This window comes from Hesperophylax consimilis, chromosome 25 (assembly GCF_061612785.1).
Source record: "Hesperophylax consimilis isolate HC1 chromosome 25, BYU_Hcon_1.0, whole genome shotgun sequence".
Lineage (NCBI taxonomy): Eukaryota > Metazoa > Arthropoda > Insecta > Trichoptera > Limnephilidae > Hesperophylax > Hesperophylax consimilis.
This window is the reverse complement of record NC_142860.1, coordinates 2331802-2353314: the sequence shown is the minus strand read 5'-3', so window position 1 is coordinate 2353314 and position 21513 is coordinate 2331802. Positions and strand designations below refer to the sequence as shown.

The window sequence follows — 21513 nt, the reverse complement described above, 5'->3', positions numbered from 1 at the left end:
TTTATTTCGTATATTAACTGCTGTATTTTGAGTATATATCCACTTATGTGTTCGTGATTGACACCAAAAGTTGATAGAATGAATTGTCATCGACAACAAATCTATATGTAGAGATCGATCGGATGTTGTAAATTGGGTTAATTTCCGCTACCAAGATTTGAATTCATTCATTACTGAAAAGAAAATTAAAATTCAAATAGGTGAATTTAAAAACGTTAAATACTAGATAAAAAAAATGATAATTTTATAACAAAATGGGCTTGTAGACTGCAGCTTGATAGCTTGCACTTAAATGCGGCCCTTTATTTCTTTCCATTAGCTCCATAAAGGAGGCCCTGAGGAAAAAAATACTTTATGGTCTATTTCATCTTTGGGGATGCTGTGTGGAGGGTCTTTTTAGGAAAAGTAAGAAGAGGAAATTTTGGGAAGGAAAAACGTATGAGGGGTGGGTAGGAATATTTGGTCAATGTATCCAGGAGTGACGGACGTGTGAATCCATTCCTCCCACTGCAGAGCAAGGCGATAGGTCGAAAGAGAGTCCGGCTGGAGAGGTCAAAAGGTCTCCCCCAACCAGTCTCTCCCGATTGGACCCGCCATGCAGTAAATGGGCAAACGCATCCGCCGCCAAAACCTAGTCACCCCTCCCCCATGAAGCCGGGCAACCCTGCCAAGTCACCATACGTAGCACACCACTTGTGATGACATATGGCAGGAGTGTTGGTTATTTAATAAATGATTTACCTCTATCATTCAAAAACATAGCAAATCTCAGGCAAAAATACATGTTACCAATTCCGATTTGTAAAAAAACTTTGGGTCAGCAAAACTACAAATACTTGGGAACAAATTTCTTCAATAAATTGCCAGAAAATATAAGATCACTAAATGATAGTTTCAAAGAATTCAAAACACAATTAAAAAAATATACTGAAAACCTAAACTAAATTTAAAAAGAAAAAAATAAAAATAAAAGAAAAACAAAAACAAACAAAAAAAATTAAAAAATTTAAAAAAAATTAAATAAAAATCTAAGAAACTAAACAAATAATACCTCATCCCATACACACAAGCAATTGCTTTTTATGGGAGAACATTGAAAAATAATAAATATTAATCATATCATAATATCTTATTACTAGTGAAATATATATATGTATATCACACATTGTAAATTTATTTATTGAATAAATTGAATTTGTTTTTTATTAAAAAAAAAAAAAATTTAAAAAAAAAATTAAAAAAAAAAAAAATTCTCAAAACCACAACATACCTGAAAATGGGGATTATATAGCCCCAGTGGCGTCGGACATTTATTACGGTACCTAATCACAAATTTTAAAAAAAAAGGATTTTAACTTTCGACTTGTTTTTTTGTGACTTGTCAATTATTGTTACAGAAAAATTTCAAAAAAATATCTAAAAATATGAGAAGAAAAAATGTGTAAAAAAAGCATCGAAAATTCGTCCACAAAAAGCACTACTTATAGCAATCTAAATCTATATTAATATTAACAATAATACATTGTACCTATATGAATAATGGTGGTAATGCGATTAACAGAGGATCTTACTTCTGAGGTCAGGTAGAAAAGAAACGTCTTAGAAGAATAAATTACTGATTAATATGGAAACCAACCTTGAAATATATAAACCAGCTGCGGAAATACGCGTAAAGCGTAGTCGTGAATATGTTAAGGATTATATAAATAAGTAATATTACCTCCAATGTTTATGTAAACTCATGTCGTTTGATTCGAGTAATAATCGAGATTGAGCGAAACATTTTTTTATGCAAGTATTATTAATTCCACAAGGGCAGCCCAAATGCTTTTGATGCTTTATCAAAAATGTGTATATTCTTGGTATATCTTATATTGTAGGTAATAGGCATTCAAATCGCTTGACAGACGGAGTCTAGAAACGTTCAATTTCAAGCACAAAACTGTTTTTTTTATTTATTTTGTAAATAATTTTATAAGAGAATAAAAAAGTTAATTAAATGAAACTGTCACCGATAATATTAGCTATAATACTGTATTTTTAAAAAGTTGTTTCCTTTGTGCGTTCATACATTTCTATTGGAAAAAATGTTTTTTTAAGTAGTTTACATTTATATTTCTTATTGAGTAATTTATTTTTTTTATTTGTATTCTACTCAAGCGAAAAGATAGAAAAACCTTCAATTTATCTAAAGCATATTTTTTGGTATTCATAATGTACACCAATTCGCTATAATGATTAATCAAAATAGTGCTGACAAATCATTCCACGGAAACAAAATCTGTGGTAAAAATTACCCGTTTTCATGCCAAAAATGTTCACCGTATAAAAATATTTGGTAAGCTTTTGACGTGTCTGCCAAATGTGCACTGGTGATAAAATGATTGACTGTACTTATGAGGAGCAGCTTTCAATGAAATACCGATAGTTCAATTAAACCAAACTTTGAGTGTAGTAACCTCAGAAAAACCACACAAAAATTTCCCGGGATAAATTGTTTTATTTTTCTTATTTAACAATTAATTTATATTCTATCTTATTTTTATGTTTCCGTGTACGTATCTATCATGTAAATCTACTGAAACTGCGTAACTAACGTTGCGAAAGAACCAGAAGACCAGTAGTATTCGAATGAGTGCGGGGGGTAGCGTTTAATATGGCCACCTCACGCACCGTAGTTGATGTAGCGTCCAGCTAAAGATGTTCACATCGGTATCGGTTACTTAAATCTAACCTCGCCAAAATAAACAGTATAAACAACATTTGTTTTTGTTGGTTCCAGAATCCCAAGCACCATGGACAACCCAGCGTTGGAGGACGATTCGGGTGCGGTGATCGCCGCCGCGGTCGCCCCGGTGGAGAGACCCAGGCCGACCCTCCTCACGCAGAAGTCCACCATGGCACTGCGCAAGCAGCAGGCCGTCTGCGTCAGGAACGCGCACAAGACCTACGGGCCCAAGAAGAATCCCAATATCATCCTTGATGGGTTGAATATGACGGTGTCTAAGGGATGCATGTAAGCTACTAAATATTTCGGTTTTTTTAACCCCTGGGGCCTTTTTAGATTTTGTTGTCAAGTTAATGATCTGTCAGATTATTTTTTTTATTTTTTTATTTTTTTTATAGTGAATACCTCACAAGAGTCCCAACTGCTCCCGTCTGGAGCCAGTGAGACTATGGCATCCCCAATTGGGGGATGTTGTGAGGCTGAAGGCAAGTGGGGAAGGGAAACAGGAAGGTGGGGAAGTACCTGGCTATTCAGATCTAGTCACTAAACACGGCTAAAGCCATTTGGAGCAACGTTTCAATTCTGAATGGTGGTCTTACACCAGGGCGATACTGGTAGTATCTTCCACTCTGGAACGTGCCGCAAATATACTATATATTATTTTAATTAATTAATTGTGAAATAACACAAATTAATCAAATAAAATTTATTTGCGCACGCCGGGTTCGAACCCGCGACCTTCGGAATGGCACTCCAATGCGTTACCACTGGACTATGCCGGCCGTCATGATTTATATATCAAAATTACCGGTTCATATCAATTTTCTAATAGATTCGCTGTTTTTGAACGTAATAACGCCCTCGGGGTGATTTTTCTAATTATTATTATTATTAAATCAAAATAAAATACCCCTTATGAAAGCTGATAAAAGACTTTTTCAGGTTATAATGTTACAAACGGACATATATTATGCAATTATAATATTACAAGCTGACATATTTTGCAATTATAATGTTAAAAACGGACATACATTATATAATTATAATGTTACAAACGGATATAATATATTATGCAATTATAATGTTACAAACGGACATATATTATGCAATTATAATATTACAAGCTGACATATTTTGAAATTATTATAAGGTTAAAAACGGACATACATTATACCATTATAATATTACAAACGGACACAATATATTGTGCAATTATAATGTTACAAAACGGACATATATTGTGCAATTATAATGTTGCAAAAAGACATATTATTCAATTATAATGTTACAAACGGCATATATTATGCATTTAAAAATATTATTTTTTTAAATAGAGGATTTTTTAGACTGTTGGAGGACTGTTTTGTCGCTTACCGATTGTTTTACATAAACATATTGTAAAGATTATCGTCACATCACTTTTTTCATTTTATATAAAAATTCCCAAACTTTGCAAACGCAACCTGAAAACAATATATTAATTTTTTTTCGAAGTTTCTATGGTAAACTTTTAAACGAAATACAAAGCGTGGTGTTACCTATTACCACCTTCGAACACTTCTTAAACTTTTATGAGTCCTTATACTGGGCACAAAAAGAGCCGTTAAGTCAGTTTTAATCAGTCTATTGATGAAAATCATGTTCCGGAAAAAGTGACATGAGATTTTCACTCCCAAAAGCATTATCGTGATTGATTTTGAAGTATTATGCCGTGTTGCACTTCCTTCTCCTTAAGCCAACGTTTCGGACAGCCTTTCAATGTTCATCATCGGAGCAGATGTCTGGACATTGAATTCAATCGATTTAGTTACTATCGTTTGTCACGCAGTTAACAAAATCCGGACCCAAACTACATATTACTCTGGTTACAAAGGGCGATTACTATTATGAAAAATAAATCTATAATAATATGAACTCGTTTCATAAATACCTATACGTATATTATACAAAACACAGTTTATAATAATTCTCGTGAAATTAACCAAGACTTTGCATCAAATTAAATTCGGATTTTTATGTAAACAAAACTCTTAATTAAACTTTTTTTCGTATAATAATCCTCAGACAGGTAAGTAAAATATTTTCAAAAATAGCAATCAAGTCAAAGGATGTCTACTAAAATTATGAGTAAATCTTCATCTTTTGGGACTTATATTTGATTGATATCCGTACTGTGTATATGCCATACATTTTGATAAAAAAAATAATCAGTTTAATTTTGTATTTTAGTCATAAATCCAAATCTAAGTTTTGTATGAAACATGCTCCTCAGCGATTCCTCTTTATAACTTACTCGTTAATGCCACTTTGAGTTTTATTATCATAAAGTTGTTTAATTACTACCTGTCCATCAAGGAACAGAAAAAATCACACGCTACATTAATAAGGCTGATGTGGAACACACTCAACTGACTAAAGGATCCAAAATTAACTACAAGAAATAAATAAAATTGTTTTGTTATTTTTGAAGAAGTAAAAACTTGTACAACTAAATTTTACTACCATAAACAGGTTTATTAAATTACATTACTTCCTAGATCAACAACATCTTTTCCATCGAATACTATACCTTTGCTTTAGTGCGTCACCAATATGATATTTTAAGTACGTTAGTTAAATGAGTATATATATTTTTTTTTTTATATTAACTCCACACAGGAGGCCCTGAAGAAAATAATTTCCCTCAGGGCCTATGTCATCTTTGGGGATGCTGTGTGGAGGGTCTTTTTGTTGAGAGGAAGGAGTGAACATGGGTCTTGAAGAGTCCCATGTTGTAGGAGGGAGGAAACACAGAGGCCGGCAGTTCGTTCCACAGCCGAGCTGTTGAACTTAAGAACGAATCGTAGAAGCGACCCGTTCTCATGTGACAAATGTCAACAGTGGACAAATGTTGGGCGCGCGTTTGGCGTGTATCCCGACTACGCACCGGTGGCGAAGGGATCAATGACGCTAGTTCCTCAGAGCATCTTCCTTTGTAATACCGATAGAACAAGGACAGCATACCCACCTGACGCCTGTGCTCTAAAGATTGCAGTCCGTTTGTTAAGATTGGGGAATCTATCAAACGGACCGCCCGTTTTTGCACAGAGTCAAGGGTTTTTTTCAGGTATTTAGGGGCTCCGGACCAGAGATGGCTGCCAAATTCGATAGTAGGGCGCACTTGCGATTTGTACAGGGTCAGCAGTTGTGTACTATTAAAGTATCTGCGGGCCCTGTACAGTACGCCCAGCTTCTGATAGGCCAGCTTTATTCTGGCTTCGATGGAGCCCCCATACCTGAGCTGGTCACTTATAGTTATACCAAGCATATCAATGGAAGGCCTGTTCGGAAGATTGTGAAGATTTGTGTTTATGGCAACATTTTTTCATATAGTTTTATTAACAACAACAAAAAATAAATACTTACGAACTAGTCGATACAATAGTAGTCATAAATAAACCACTCACCGTCGATAATACTTCCTGATTCCTGACGTGCAATTTTTTTCGACATTGATAAAATTGTTGATGCATATAAAAAAATTGATGTACAATAATCTACAAACAATTATTTTAATTCACTACAAAAGTCCAAACCATCTCATCATCTTTTTTTTTAAATTGAGTATGTTAATTAAGTTGGTGGAACTTCGTTTTTGTGTAATGTTTTATGCAATGTTTTATCAAGTCTATTTCTGTATACATAATGAATTTGTCCCCAGTTACGGTCTGCTGGGAGCATCAGGTTGTGGTAAGACCACCCTACTGTCCTGCATTGTGGGGCGCCGCAGGCTAAATTCTGGAGAGATTTGGGTGTTGGGCGGCAAGCCTGGCTCACGGGGTAGCGGAGTGCCTGGGCCTAGGATTGGGTACATGCCTCAGGTTGGTACCAACTCATTCATCTTATTATTTTTCTCGTTCTTGTACTTGCTCTTGTTATTGTTCCTGTTCCTGTTCTTGTTCTTGTTCTTGTTCTTGTTCTTGTTCTTGTTCTTGTTCTTGTTCTTGTTCTTGTTCTTGTTCTTGTTCTTGTTCTAATTCTTGTTATTTTTCTTCTACTTCTTCTTCTTTTTCTTCTTCTTTCTCTTATTCATATTCTTATTAATATACTCTTATATATATTCTTGTGTATGTCTCCTGGATATCTTCAAAATTATTAATTAGAAAGGATGCGGCATGAGGAGCCAAGTACAACTTCTTTTTTTTCAGAATTCAATTGAGTAAATCAGGAATGTTTTGTGAGTTTCTAAGCTAGGTAAAATTTTGAAAATTGCCATGGCGTAAAGTTCCGTGCTCTATGTTATGTCTCTTTTAGGCATTAAATTCTTGGTTTCAGCACTATAATGCTTTTGCATTTAAAACAAATTTATTTGACACTTTTTTACACTTGCCGTAGGAAAGTGCTACCAGTGTACGTATATGGACCAACCGCCATTGAAGTGTGTCATATTGCTTCTGATATGTAAGGAGAGTTTCCAGAAATAACAGTATTAGTTGCTAATAGTTAGCTACTAAATAGTGTTAGTTACTAAATTCCGATATCTTCCACTAGGACAAGTCACATCCATGCTGCAAAAGTAGAAACACAATAAGTGATCGATTTCAATCTCTTCATGATTTAGCACCTACTGTTCTTGTACAGAATATTATTATAATTCTGCAGCGAATACGGTCTATGTCGCTATGCTGCCAGCGAAATTCTAAATCATTTGGGAATACATATTATACATTAACCCAGTTCTTGTGTACAACACAGGGAAAATTTTATTATGCATTTTTGAGAGTACCTATTTTATACGGAGGATTTTCATGGTATTTTATGACATTATTTGTTCTAGGAAACGGCTCTGTTTGGAGAGTTCAGCATCCGAGAGACAATGATCTACTTTGGCTGGATAGCCGGAATGACCACGGCTGAAGTAGACACAAAAGTGGACTTCTTGATCAATTTACTGAACCTTCCGTCTGCCAACAGGTCAGTTATCATTGCCCTTCCCTACTTATGTAATAACTATTAGAGGAACATTCTACAACACTTTGGAAGAATCAGGCATCCAAAACGGACTATCAATTGTCTGTCAAATACACATCCTGACCTTTAGGCATGTTGCTCACCAAACTGAGAACTTGAACTTTGTAAAGCTCTCGGTTGTTGGAAAAGTATTTGGCAGAAGAAGCAGAGAAAGATCACCAAGGGGTTGGACTGATCAGGTATTATATTACATATTAATGAAAGTGTAGGAATTATAAAGATTACTCTTAGATTCACAGTAACTGGTTTATTGAATACGCAAACAATTAAAATGGATGTTACTGAGACTAGCGTCTTTTCTAGCAGAGATCTGGGATGAGAGAGTGAGATTTATCAAGTGGAACTATCTGTACAAAATTAACTCTTTCTGCCTCACTCTGCTGGAGCCAAGTAAGCATTTTACTAATTTCACTTCGAACATCGGTGAACAGCTCTCCATGCAGCACAATACCATAAGTATTGAAGTAGTCTGGATCGTAGACAATTGGAGTAGGGTCACCATCCTCAGCAATGATTGTCTTGATCTGATAATGATCTGGAGTTAATAATGTGTGTTGTTAATTTCAGGAATGTGAAGAACCTATCAGGAGGACAGCAGAGGAGGGTTTCTTTATCAGCCGCCCTTTTGCACGAACCTGAGCTTCTGATTCTTGATGAACCCACTGTCGGAGTGGATCCTGTGCTTAGACAAGGGTAAAATCATTTTTTTATTAGATCATGGATATATTGTATAACATTGTTTTCCTTAAACCCTTGTCGATGTGACATTTTATGCCCCCAAAGGTAGGCTTGCCAATACATAAGTCGAACCACAGAAAACATCTTTCATTATTTACCGGTACGAAACTTGATCACCACTTGCGAAACACGTGTCCCTGTCACGTGCTTAATATTTTATGTCTGTGCATGTTTTGTCTAAATTTTACATAATAAAATGTCATTATAAATACCATACTTTATTTATCAACGTATTATTAACACTTATATCATGAATGGATCAAGTCTTCAGCAATTTTTCACCAGTCTCAAATCTGCTTTAATATTCTTCTGCACATTCAGTCCACCTCTTGATCACTTCCACTGAATCAAACATTTCATCACTTTTTTGGTGACAATGGCCTCGTACCATTATAATTTAAGAACATTGTTGGCTAAACGTTTCCGCATATTTTCAGAATTTGGGATCATTTGGTAGATATCGCGAAGGAAGGAAAGACAACTGTCATCATCACAACTCACTACATTGATGAAACAAGGCAAGCTCATATGGTGAGCAAACTTTATTTTTTACTGTCTTCTGGAATGGATAATTGATCCGTTGTGGTCGTTTTTGGTAAACTTTTAATGAATAGCCAGGTATTTCCCAACCTTCTTCTGACAAAAACTGACTTGCCAAGAATCAACGGTTAACCACTTGAGCGATGGAGTATTTACCAAAAAATGCCTTGAGCAATGGAGATTTCTGGGTATTCGGTTTTAGGTTCGCCGGCACTCATTGAAAAAATCATAACTCCAAATATTAATGTGGAAACATATACAGTGCTTACTTTAAAGTCAATGAATCCACCTATATGTTATTTTTCTTCACATTTCTTCATTGTCCTATCTTGTCATGAATCCTTTTCAAGCAACTAAGTTGTTCCTAAGTACTGTTTCAAAAACAGTCTTAAAGTCTAAATTAATTTCTTTCAATCCAGATCGGTCTCATGAGGGGAGGTCGCTTCCTGGCGGAGCAGTCCCCCACCAGCCTCATGGAGCGATACAACGCCGAGAGTCTGGAGCAGGTGTTCCTGAAGCTATCAGTGATGCAGAACATGAACAAAAGGCGGCGTTCCAGTATCCTGCAGGAGGTCACCGAGTCCATTCAAGTGCCTGATATTCCCGTAAGTCTATAACTAACCACAAGACAATTTGTTTAGTACTAAGTTACTTACAATTTTCATGCTGGTACATTAAATATTATTATATATATTAAATATTATTATACAGCAGAGGGGCCGTTCAAGTATTATGTAAGCACTATAGGGGGGCGGGGGGTCTTTGCTTTGCTTATTTTTGATGACATGGGGGGTGGGGGGGTCGAGATAGTGATTACGTCAGCACTGCTCAGCAGTAGTTATTTTTTTTTACACATTGGCAACCCACACATTGTCTATGTTTGAAAACCGAATACATATTCGGGGATTCCCACTGTGTCAATAAAGTTTGTTTAAATTAATATTATGTGCATTAAAGTCCTCTATCCTAAATCTATTTTATAAGTGCTGCTTATGAATCAATAAAAAAACAGAATACATTAACAGAAAAATGCATATAGGTACCAATTTTTACGTAAGCATGGGAGGGGGGGGGGTAAGAGCTTTGCTTACTTTTGGTGACAAGGGGGAAGAGGGGGTAAATAATTGTAATAAATCTGCTTACGTAATACTTGAACGGCCCCAGAGACGGTTTAGGTATGGTTCCCATGAGCACTTGGGCCATAAGCCCATTCTGCTATCTCCTATTTTACATTCCTACAGTAACCTTTACCTGGTACCTTTGATAAAGTTCACCATGGTTGTCATTGGATATGTGACTGTCTTCAAGTTCCTCAATGAGTGTCTTCCCAGGTATCTGAGCATTGTTCCCTATAGAGCGGGACATAGGCACTTGGAGTCTCTTCGTCCTCTTCACAATTCCTGCATCTATTGGCATGGGCGCCCGAAGGGGAGGGCAAGGGGGAGCACTTGGCCCCCCCCTGGATTGATTTAAAATATTCAAATAATGTTTTTATTTTAAATCACTTTGTGTTAGCATAAAGAAAGTGTGGAGAGACAGAACGTTGGTCAGCCTGGAGCGACATCATCGCCAGGTTGGCGACGCACCGGTGTGAAGTGAGCGTCAAGCGTAACTAAAAATATTTTGCCCCCCCCCTAGAAAATTTTCTGCAGGCGCCCATGTCTATTGGTGTTCTCCACTCCCAAAATCGCATGTGTTTCCCCTGAGCATTTATCAGTAAATCTTACAATAATTCCTTTGTCTATATCTTTAAAATGCGCTGCTGTTAAGTGGAGAAAAAACAACACGAGTGAGACTTGTGAACTTACTGTTGGTGTTAACCCATTTGGTGCAACTTTGGATTTATACTGATCTGTGTATGTCTTTATGTTTTTAGGATCCGTCTATAGACATTGAGGAAGGTGACATTGGCGAAATATCTGGAGAGTTTGGTGACAACGTTTCCACCTGCAGCAGAGGAAGGGAAGTCATCACACCCGATGTGTAAGTCACTCAATTTCTACTCATTTATATATTTGCAACTGATCACACTTCAATAGCCACTTCTGGTCAGGAGTCTATACATTACTAAAGAACTCTTGACTGAGAGTGATTTCTTTTCATTCTTATATTCCCATATTTTAAAAGCACAGTTTGCAACCTTTGGACTAAAGGTGAGAACGTTATACTACATATTACTGTGTTCCTAGCATTATTGATCCCCTCAACACCAACGATAATATATCGGCATTACACATTATGCCCCTTGAGTGCGGACTGCCAATATAGGCTGGACCAACAGGTAAACTTAATCACTGCATAGGGAACACGTATCCCTGTCACCTGCTCATTCGACATTGGAAATATTGGCAATCACTTTTTTATTTAGTCTATAAATAATGTCATAAAAATAATTAATGTTATTAATACACATAGCATATTCTTTATAAATGCCTTGGCCTCAACATCGTGGCCTCTGGCATGTTGATGAAAATTCTAATGAATCCTGCGGTTTTATTATTGTTCCCAGAGTTCACAGTGTTCCGGTGCATGCCCTTCCCCCTGAGGAAGAGCCACCTGGAAGCTTTATGGACCGTCTCAAACCCATGAAGTTCAACCACATGAAGGCTCTCGTTTGGAAGAATGTTCTAGGACTCGTCAGGAATTTGGGGTAAGTTCAATTTATGAGTTCAAACTCATACTAAAAAAACACTGTTTCGCCTCCATGATGAGTTGTAAGATCTTTTTCTTTATACACAGAGAGAGGAATATTTATATTCCTCGATATCACAAATCCTTCTTTTCACTAAGTAGCGGGTTACTGATCTTTGTATGGTACCTAAAGTAATTTTATACATATCAATGTCACTTCAAGTCCAATCACAGATCATATTATGTCCAATATAATCCAACGTCTTCAATCATAGGTATTTCTTGAGGCAAACTATGGAAAGACCTACAAATATAATACATAATATGTCTCCACCACCTATTCGTTGAACTTTTCGAGCTTAGCAACCACAATATTTAGATAATTGATTGATGGCATTTCCTTTTCAGTATCATGATGTTCATCATTGGCCTCCCCGTCTCCCAGATTGTGCTGTTCTGCCTCTCCATAGGACACGACCCCATCGGACTACAGATCGCCACCGTGAACTACGAACTCCCTGCTAACGACATGCTCAGAAACTGTGACTCCGAACTGACTAAATGCAATGACACCCTGCTCAGCTGTAAATTCTTAACGTATCTCAAAGCACGGAAAGGAGACCTGGTAAGTAATATAAGCATATAATACCTACATATTTTTTTTATAGAAAGAGTAACATTTCAGAGTTACTAATAACCTGGGAATATTTGGAATACTCTTACAAACATTATTATAAACGGAATGTTGCTTGTGTCATGATGGGTCTGTTTTACATGTATTTCGACGAAACTGACACCATTGATGACAAGAGCGGAACAGATGATCGCAGCAGTTGATGTTGACTTCATGACAATGGGTCGTTTCTTCAACTCGTTTGTGTTTATGTCGGCTTGTACGTGGAATGAACTACCGGCATCTGTTTTTCCTCCTTCATATAATGTGGGCATATTCAAACCTTGCATTGATAAATTTCTTCCTACCAGCCCTACCTCGACCCGCCTCACAAAGCTGCCCAACCAGGTGACGATATCGTTCCCCTGTCTTTACACTGTACAGACAGAGGCGCTCTTGTGAGGTGTCGCATAAAAAAAAATGATGATGCGATAATTTTAATTATGAATCAGAAAATCTGTTATCTTAACGACGTCACTTCAAAATACCTATCTACTTAAGCTTTTTCACAGACAAAAAAAAATAAGCTATTTTCTTGCCAAGCGAATAGAATATATTTTAGTATGCTAGGAGCATTTTTTAAGGTTCAAAATACCATAAAATCGAGGCAAGGAAGGTGAGCTACTAGAAAATCACACTAATCATAAAGCAAGATGTATTGTTTGTTACATATTTTTCAATATAAATTCAAATATGGACAAATCCATATTTTTACATTTAGTGGGTCATTAAAAGGTCTTTACAATATTTTGTGTATTTCCAGATACCATATCAATCCCATGAAGCAGCACTGGAGGAAGCGCAGAAGGGCGGCATTTGGGCCATTGTTGTGTTCCCCAAGAACTTCTCCGTAGCCTTAGAGGCACGGCTGGACCAAGGACGCTATGCTCATGATGAAGACATCGTCCAATCCATTGTAACCGTCAATATGGATGTTACCAGTTAGTATCTGCTATAATTAATATTACATAGACATGTCTTACAGATAATTGTTGAATGGGTAGGTATTTTAATGTATATTCGTTATAGAGATCAGAGAGAGAAAATTGCAGACAGTAGTAAATATCGCATTGACAAATAAAAAAAAAATTATGCTAACTCCTTACAGGATGCCCGAGAAAAATAATTAAACCTAACTCCACACAGGATGCCCCGAGAAAAATAATTTCTTTCAGGGCCTTTGTCATCTTTGGGGATGCTGTGTGGAGGACCTTCTTAAGGAAAGGAATGAGAGGAATTTCTGTGAAGTAGAAGGTATGAGGGATGGGTAGGAATCTGGGGGTCAGTGTATCCAGGTGTAACAAACGTATGAATCCATCCCTCCCAGTGCTTTACAATACATTGGGTCGAGATAGTCCGGCTGGAGAGGCCAGATATAAACAAGAAAAAGAATATTCTATTTTGGATAACTATGAATTATATTTCATATTATTCTTTGTTAAATTCTTTTCCAGACAAACAAATCGAATTTCTGCTGCTGAGAGATTTTCAACAATCCTTCTTCAAATTCAGCAAAAAGCTCGCAACCGTATGTGGGTTCCCCGAAAAGGCTTATCAAGTTCCACTACAGGTAAAAACAAATCAAATTAATTATCTAAATAAGTGGAAATCTGATATAATAAATAATCTGACCGCTGTCAGAAGTCAGGTGTTCCAATGCCGCCATCTTGTATTTCAAACACTGTGCTAATTAATGTAATTTATCAAAAACGCATTATTTTTCCTTTCTAGTTCAATACTCCAATTTACGGAGAGAAGGTTTCTGATTTCACGGACTTTGCTGGCCCGGGAGTTATTCTGACGTGAGTAAAATGTACCAATGTGTTATCCTAATAATAAAAATAATAACATAGCATTTATATAGCGCAGTTTAGTGTCATTTCACTTCAAGTGCGCTTTACTATAACAAACTTAAAAATGGTAATTTAGTATTAGTGGTCATGTTCTTAAAATTATTCCTACAGTGTCTTACCCAATACAGATCTAATAATATATCACTAAATGTACAGTTTATACAATGCGATGAAAAAACAAAGAATATAAAAAACAGTGCTATTTATAGCACAGGACAAGACAAGAACATTAAATCTAAAACATAATATAAAACAGGAGGGAGTTTGTGCTTAGAAATCCTATCCTATCCTAGTGATATTATATCTAATATTATAATAATCTAGAAATCCTGTCAAGTAGTCAGTACGGCTTCCGTAAAGGTCGTAATGACTCAGATGCAATTGCAGCTTTTATTAAATTAGTCTCTGATAATCTTGATAAAGGCCGCAAAACCCTTGCTGTTTTCTTGGATCATGATAAAGCATTTGATACTGTATCTCACTGCATACTTCTGAAAAAACTCTTGCAGATTGGAATTAAAGGTATTCCCCTTAAATTGTTTGAAAGCTATCTAACAAAAAGGTCACAGTCAACTATCATCAACTCCGCCAAGGAGCATAGAAGTACTAGTTTATCAATCACCTATGGTGTTCCCCAAGGCAGTGTTTTAGGCCCACTTCTCTTTCTAATATATATTAACACACTATGCAATTTATGACTATGACGGCCGGCATAGTCCAGTGGTAACGCATTGGACTGCCATTCCGAAGGTCGCGGGTTCGAACCCGGCGTGCGCAAATAAATTTTATTTGATTAATTTGTGTTATTTCACAATTAATTAATTAAAATAATATATAGTATATTTGCGGCACGTTCCAGAGTGGAAGATACTACCAGTATCGCCCTGGTGTAAGACCACCATTCAGAATTGAAACGTTGCTCCAAATGGATTTAGCCGTGTTTAGTGACTAGATCTGAATAGCCAGGTACTTCCCCACCTTCCTCTTTCCTTTCCCCACTTACCTTCAGCCTCACAACATCCCCCAATTGGGGATGCCATAGTCTCACTGGCTCCAGACGGGAGCAGTTGGGACTCTTGTGAGGTATTCACTATAAAAAAAAAATTTTAAAAAAAGATACTGGTGGCACTATATTATCATTTGCCGATGATACGGTTATCGTGTTTGAAGATGAAAATTGGAATTCAACCATTGAAAAAGCAAAAAATCTATGAGTATTAAGAAATTTGTCCAAATTTTTCTAGCTATAATTTTTAGGTTGGCGTAACTACTGAGTCCACAATTTAATTTCCATATGATATAAAAAATAGTACATAGTTATGTTTATTAATCTAAATTAATTTCTTTACTTTTTTCAGGATTATTTTCTTCCTTGCTGTCGCATTAACCTCAGTGGCAATGTTAATAGAACGTAATGAGGGAATCCTTGAGAGATCACTTGTTTCTGGAATCACTGGTAAGTAATTCGGTTTTCACATTCATTTTACAAATGTTATCACATAACTTTTAAAAAATATGGTAAAGTCCAGTTGGGTTAAAACCAAATAAACAAAATAAATGAGACTGAATCTAGGAAACATAGGTACTATTATAGACAAGCTAGGAGATGGATCCTACAGAGATAAAATGAAATATGTATGAACTGGAGCGTCTAATTGAGAACGAAACCATTGTTAAATTCTATAGGTCCCTAAGGACTGGCCATATTAATAGAAAACCTTATAACATGACACAGAAAAACATGACCAAATTGGTGCCCTAGAGGAAACAACCCAGAGGCAGGGGGAAGAGATGGGAGAGACTGTGTGAAAAAAGGATTGTAGATATATTGGTGGACCTGAGGAAAAGAGAACAATTATGTAGGAGGCCAAGTCCCTTTTTGGAAAGTAGCGCTGTGATAATTATGAAGTACATAATTATTTTTGACCCATGTAACGTCTTTTTCAGGCACTGAGATCCTATTCTCGCATGTGATAACCCAATTCATCGTGATGTGCGTGCAGACGGCCTTGGTGTTGCTGTTTGGCTTCGCGGTCTTTGGGTTGACCTGCCGTGGTCACTTCATCTGGGTCATTGCGTTGACTTTGATGACAGGTCTCTGCGGAATGACTTTCGGTAAGTGAACTAGAACACTTGTAATTAATATACAGATTACTAAGACCTAGAGAAAAATGGCCCTTATTATTTTGTCCGCTTTCTATACGTTGCTGACTTTACAATTATCTCTAATTTGTCCAGAGTTGCACAAACAATAACAATGCAAACTTCTAGCGCTACATATGTATGTATTTAAAAACTCTGGTGATGCATTAAGAGCTTTGACTGGCTCAGACAGTGCATTTTCAAAATTGAACAAAGTACAAATAAAGTTATTTATAATGGAAGATTTTTCACTATATGTATTTATTAAAACACAAGTTACTACTACGGTAATATCGAATTTCTGCCGGTAAATAGTTATACTATCTCGGAAGTGATCTTAATATGTATTAGAATTTATGCTGCCAGTATACTTTGGGCTAAAGCATTGGGCCAATGAACTGGCCCAACTTGTACTGGACCACTTGGCATGTATTTGCCCTTGCATGCCTTGGCCGCCAACATTGACAGGCCAACCCGATTATCGTCGGTTTTTCGTGCACACATCAAATGATCTTGGCGCCAACAGAATTCACACATTGTCAAGTTGGCGCCAACGTTGGCCCAACGTGTACTAGGGGCTTTAGAATAAGACCACTTTCAAGATAACATGTCTACTAACGGACAGACATTTGAATTCATTCATAATTGTAACTACTGTCCTGGATAAAAATTACCTATACATCAGTGTATACTATTTCTATTGAGCGATGGGCCTAGAACTTTCTATTCTCCATTATTATAATATTTTTTTATAATTAAAAATTGTATTATTTTGTCAGGATTCGTCGTATCATGCGTCTGCGAAACAGAACGCACCGCCACCTACCTGGCCATGGGATCCTTCCTCCCTATGATGATGCTTTGTGGTATCATCTGGCCTGTCGAAGGCATGCACAAGATCCTCCAGTTCGTCAGTTACTTCCTGCCGCTGACCAAGTCCACCGAGAGCCTTCGGTCCATCCTACAAAGAGGCTGGAACATTGACGTTCCAGACGTCTACTACGGGTATCTCTCCACGGGAGCGTGGATTGTTATATACCTAACACTTAGTATTTTGATAATTAAGTTTAAGAAGGGATAAACTGTATGTCTTTAGTTTAATTTTTTGGATTTATTTATTGATATTAAAGTCTTGCGATTTGTTTTAAATTATTAACTATAATTTAATTTGGTGCTTTTAAATTAATTCTAGTGGCATAGGGAATAATTGCAATTGAATCAAATGATTTGTTTCAGTTCACAATTTTGAATTGATTCATAAGCGTCACTAATAATTTAATTCATTGAATTCCTAAAAACTTTCACAGAATGATACTATGCCTGGCATAGGAGATAACAGCAGATGAGGTTGGTGTAATAGAATTGGCCGAATTCGGTAAAATCATAGAATAAAGTATATGACCCTAGAAGTGTCTTATATACAAATTAGAATGGAAGCAAGTTCCGTTTAGCCCAAACTAGCGATCCTTCTCACTCCCTGACATTGTAGATCTGCAGCTTATTTGAATTTCGAAAAACAGTTTTATATAAAAATAAAGGCCCCGATTGAGCTTTATTTGGATCACTTCTTGTATTATTCCTTAATCTATGGGTAAAATGAATTACTGAATCAATAAACCAAAGGAATAATTGATTCCATTGAAGTAGTAAAATAAATTGATCTGATTCATAGAAATGAATAAATGTACCAATGTCTACTGAGTTCTGTAGTTATTTTTATTAACTTTTAACATAAATGTACTCTTTGAAATGGAATAGAAAATTAATCAATATTTTATATGAGCGCCAAATTAGAAAAGTTGATTTTTTTTTGTATTGAATTTAGGAAAATGTTCTCAAAAATATTGTTTATTAGGATTTTTTCCAGTTCCACGCAATAATTACACTTTCAACTTTGTATTACAAATAATTTTTTTTTTTTTAAATTGCCTACATTCATCATCATTTTTGTTTTTTAATTTGTATGTTCTGTAAAAATAAATGCATAATTTTTAAAAGTTATTGAATTAACATTTTTATAATCTGTAAAGAAAACTTGCCTATTTAAATTTTCTACAATATTTGGGTTAGGTAGGTAGGAAAAAATAACTGACTTTGTATGCATAATATTTGTAATAATTTTATAATGCATAGGTTATTCATTGAATGTGATTACATAAATTTAATTATTATATTGCTTTCTAGTCTAGCAATAATGGGTAATTTTCAATTATTAATAAATAAAATACATAATAGTAAAAGGGTTATCGACAAACAATGTTTTAAAAACAAATTGAGTTCTAACCTATTCACCGCTATGTTCGTCCCCACTGTGTAAAAAATATATTATGTCTCCAACAATATATATATGTATTATATTCGCATCATATGTTTTTTAATGAATGTACAATGCTACACAGGTGGCCCCGAGGAAAATTATTTTCCGCAGGGTCTATTTCATCTTTTTTGTGGAGTGACTTTTTTAAAGAATGGAAAGAGAGGAAGTTTTGGACCCTTCTTTTTCATTTCATTCAAAACATAATAAAATTTAAGCCAAGATATCGTATCTCTATGAACCATTATTCAGACACAAATAAGATAAAATGTTTGAATCTTCTAGAAAAATTAATTTTAAGATCAAATCTTTGGAATGGTGTGACTTAAAGAAGCTGTATTTTTATACAGTCCTACAAACTTGGGTTCTCCTTAACTCTTGATGTGCGGATGCAAAATTTGTTTTGTAAATTATACCATCTAAGCCGAAAATGTGTTTACCTATTTATAAAAATTAAATGTAATCCACCATATATCATATAGTTTCCCCAGAATAGCTTATCTGTTATATTCAGAGAAATTATTTTTTAAATGTATCCTCAAGGATACGCTGGCGCTGAAGAGGTTAATATAGTATTGTTCATAACTCAAAAGTGGAGATACAATGTTTTGAAGATACGCAAATTATGAATTTAGTTTTATTAATTTTAATTACAGTGCAGATATGAACAGATTTTTTGAAGGCAGTATGTAAAAAAAAGTTAGTGCTTAAATTAATATTGTAAATAATGATAGGTTTTGTAAAAAATATTTGTAAAAATTTTTAAAAATTTTCACATTCAAAACATTTATCGAGACGAATGAATTTAATAAAATATTATTATTATTTTTAAAGCAAAACTTTTTTCTTAATATGTATTTAGCGCCACAGGCCAATTCGTTCAATTTTGAAAATATATAGCTATTACCTGTCGAGACACTTTGTTCGCTTTTGAGAACAGCCCATATGGTCTTGTACAAATAGTTGTTTCTCCCATCAGTCGCAGCTAGCTCTAAGGAGCATTGGATTAATGCACTTCCAAAATTTCGTTGAATCTAAAAATAATAATTATAACCGATAATATTATCACCGAAAATCAAAGTAAATAACAGTAATAAGAGTAATACTATATTTTTACTCTTAGACTACTGCAAGAAATCAGTTAAATATAACTGGCTCGAAAATTCGTTCTTTGTATCACGTGTCACAAGTCACGTGGTGTGAGCGAATTCCACATCGCTCATCGAGAATCGTCACCCGGGAACATCAAATATTTATACGCACAGAGGATGGATGTTGACCATAGTATTGAAATTTCTCCGAAACATGAACGGCGCTCGCCAATGCCTCTTAAACTCTTCGGTGAGATGGCGCCACTTTAGTTTCCAGCTCGCATACCAATCACCACAACAGGTCAGTATAAGCTTCGAAATTGCTATTTGCTACTGTCCTTCACCATTGAAGTTAACCTGACCTGACGTAGGGCGTTGTAGGGATAGACTGGCAATATTTTTAGCCCACCACCCATTTTTGTGGGCACAAGCCGCCACTGGCTATCATGGTTGGAAATATGATATTTGTTTAGTAAAATGTGTATTTTTTTGTTAGGAGTATTTTGGTTCAGTGTTCAGACGAAAAAACGCAAGGTTTATTTCTAATAATTAAATTTGAAAGCGTATTTCATCATCTTTAACAGTTTTTAGTTTTCAGATACATTATGAATTATTCAATTTATTTGGATTTTATTGCAAAGTGGAAACACACACAAATTCTCTGACCTTCTGACAGAGTCTTTAAGAAATATAACACGAAATATTTCTCCTTGGTTAGTTGCAAAGATTAATATTAAAATAGATTAAAAAAAATGGTTATGACTGAAAACGTTGCTCAATTAATATCTGTTATTAGATTCTGGACAAGGGAGGGGTATTGGAAAATTAGTATTTGTAACATAATGATAATATTATATAAGTATATTTAAGGAATATAGGTTATAATTTTTATTTTCAATTGTATTTCATGTTTTTTTGTGTTTTATGCATCCTTGTATTTATTTAAAGAGAAATAAATAAAAATAATTCATTTTGAAATTGCTTATAATTTAATTTGTCGCATTTTTACCTGCTTAACGTATTGACTGAATGTCAAATAAGTATATTCTGCAAAATTCAGTTGGGAATTTGCTAATGACACATTCTGACATATGCGACCTTTCACCTTTTATATTAAAAAGTATATCAGAATGTAATTTTTGTAAATTTCGACTAATTGCTTATGTCGGCAGTATTGTGCCCCTAATGGGCTGTGTACACGTTGGCCCAACGTGTACAAGACGACTTGGCGGTTGCATGCGTTGGCCGCCAACGTTGGCCGGTCAATCCGATTATTGTCGGTTTTCGTTCATACATCAAAGGATCTTGAGGCCAACCCGCAAAGAATCATCACATATTGGCATGGTCCTCGGTTTGCAATACGTCTTCAGCGGAGACGGTTGAGTTGATTATTTTGTGAATGATTAATTACGAATTACGATGATTAATATTTTAAAGTGCAGTACAAATAAATTGCTGCAGCTGAGATAATTTCCACATCCCTCTAGATTTGATGTCCTCGGTGGTCGAGGGGTAAGGCGGTCGTGGGTTCAAATCCCGGTGTGCGCAAGTAAATTTTATTTGATGAATCAATGTTATTTCACAATTTATTGATTTGAAAATAATATATAGTGTGAATAATTGGAGCACGTTCCAGAGTGGAATATGCTGTCAGTATCGCCCTGGTGTAAGACCACAATTTAGAATTAAAACGTTGTTTGAAATAACTTTAGCCGTGTTTAGTGCCTAGATCTAGCCAGGTACTCCCCCACCTTCCTCTTTCCCATCTCCTCGACCTCTCAACTACCTTTAGC

At 35.5% G+C, this 21513-nt stretch overlaps 1 protein-coding gene across 2 annotated transcripts in view; it reads left to right on the top strand.

Moving 5' to 3' along the window:
• Nucleotides 1-20662, top strand: part of osy (ABC transporter oskyddad) — a 102250-nt gene extending 81588 nt beyond the window's left edge. For both annotated transcript variants that reach the window (XM_089646905.1, XM_089646906.1), the window contains exons 3-17: nucleotides 2783-3016; nucleotides 6429-6588; nucleotides 7545-7681; nucleotides 8306-8431; nucleotides 8914-9007; nucleotides 9436-9621; nucleotides 10893-10999; nucleotides 11526-11666; nucleotides 12056-12272; nucleotides 13084-13261; nucleotides 13775-13890; nucleotides 14052-14122; nucleotides 15532-15629; nucleotides 16121-16288; nucleotides 17095-20662. In XM_089646905.1, coding sequence (XP_089503031.1) covers nucleotides 2796-3016; nucleotides 6429-6588; nucleotides 7545-7681; nucleotides 8306-8431; nucleotides 8914-9007; nucleotides 9436-9621; nucleotides 10893-10999; nucleotides 11526-11666; nucleotides 12056-12272; nucleotides 13084-13261; nucleotides 13775-13890; nucleotides 14052-14122; nucleotides 15532-15629; nucleotides 16121-16288; nucleotides 17095-17396 — 2322 coding nt within the window. In that variant the 5' untranslated portion in view covers nucleotides 2783-2795 and the 3' untranslated portion in view covers nucleotides 17397-20662. The remainder of the gene's footprint in view (nucleotides 1-2782; nucleotides 3017-6428; nucleotides 6589-7544; nucleotides 7682-8305; nucleotides 8432-8913; nucleotides 9008-9435; nucleotides 9622-10892; nucleotides 11000-11525; nucleotides 11667-12055; nucleotides 12273-13083; nucleotides 13262-13774; nucleotides 13891-14051; nucleotides 14123-15531; nucleotides 15630-16120; nucleotides 16289-17094) is intronic.
• Nucleotides 20663-21513: the final 851 nt, after the last annotated feature.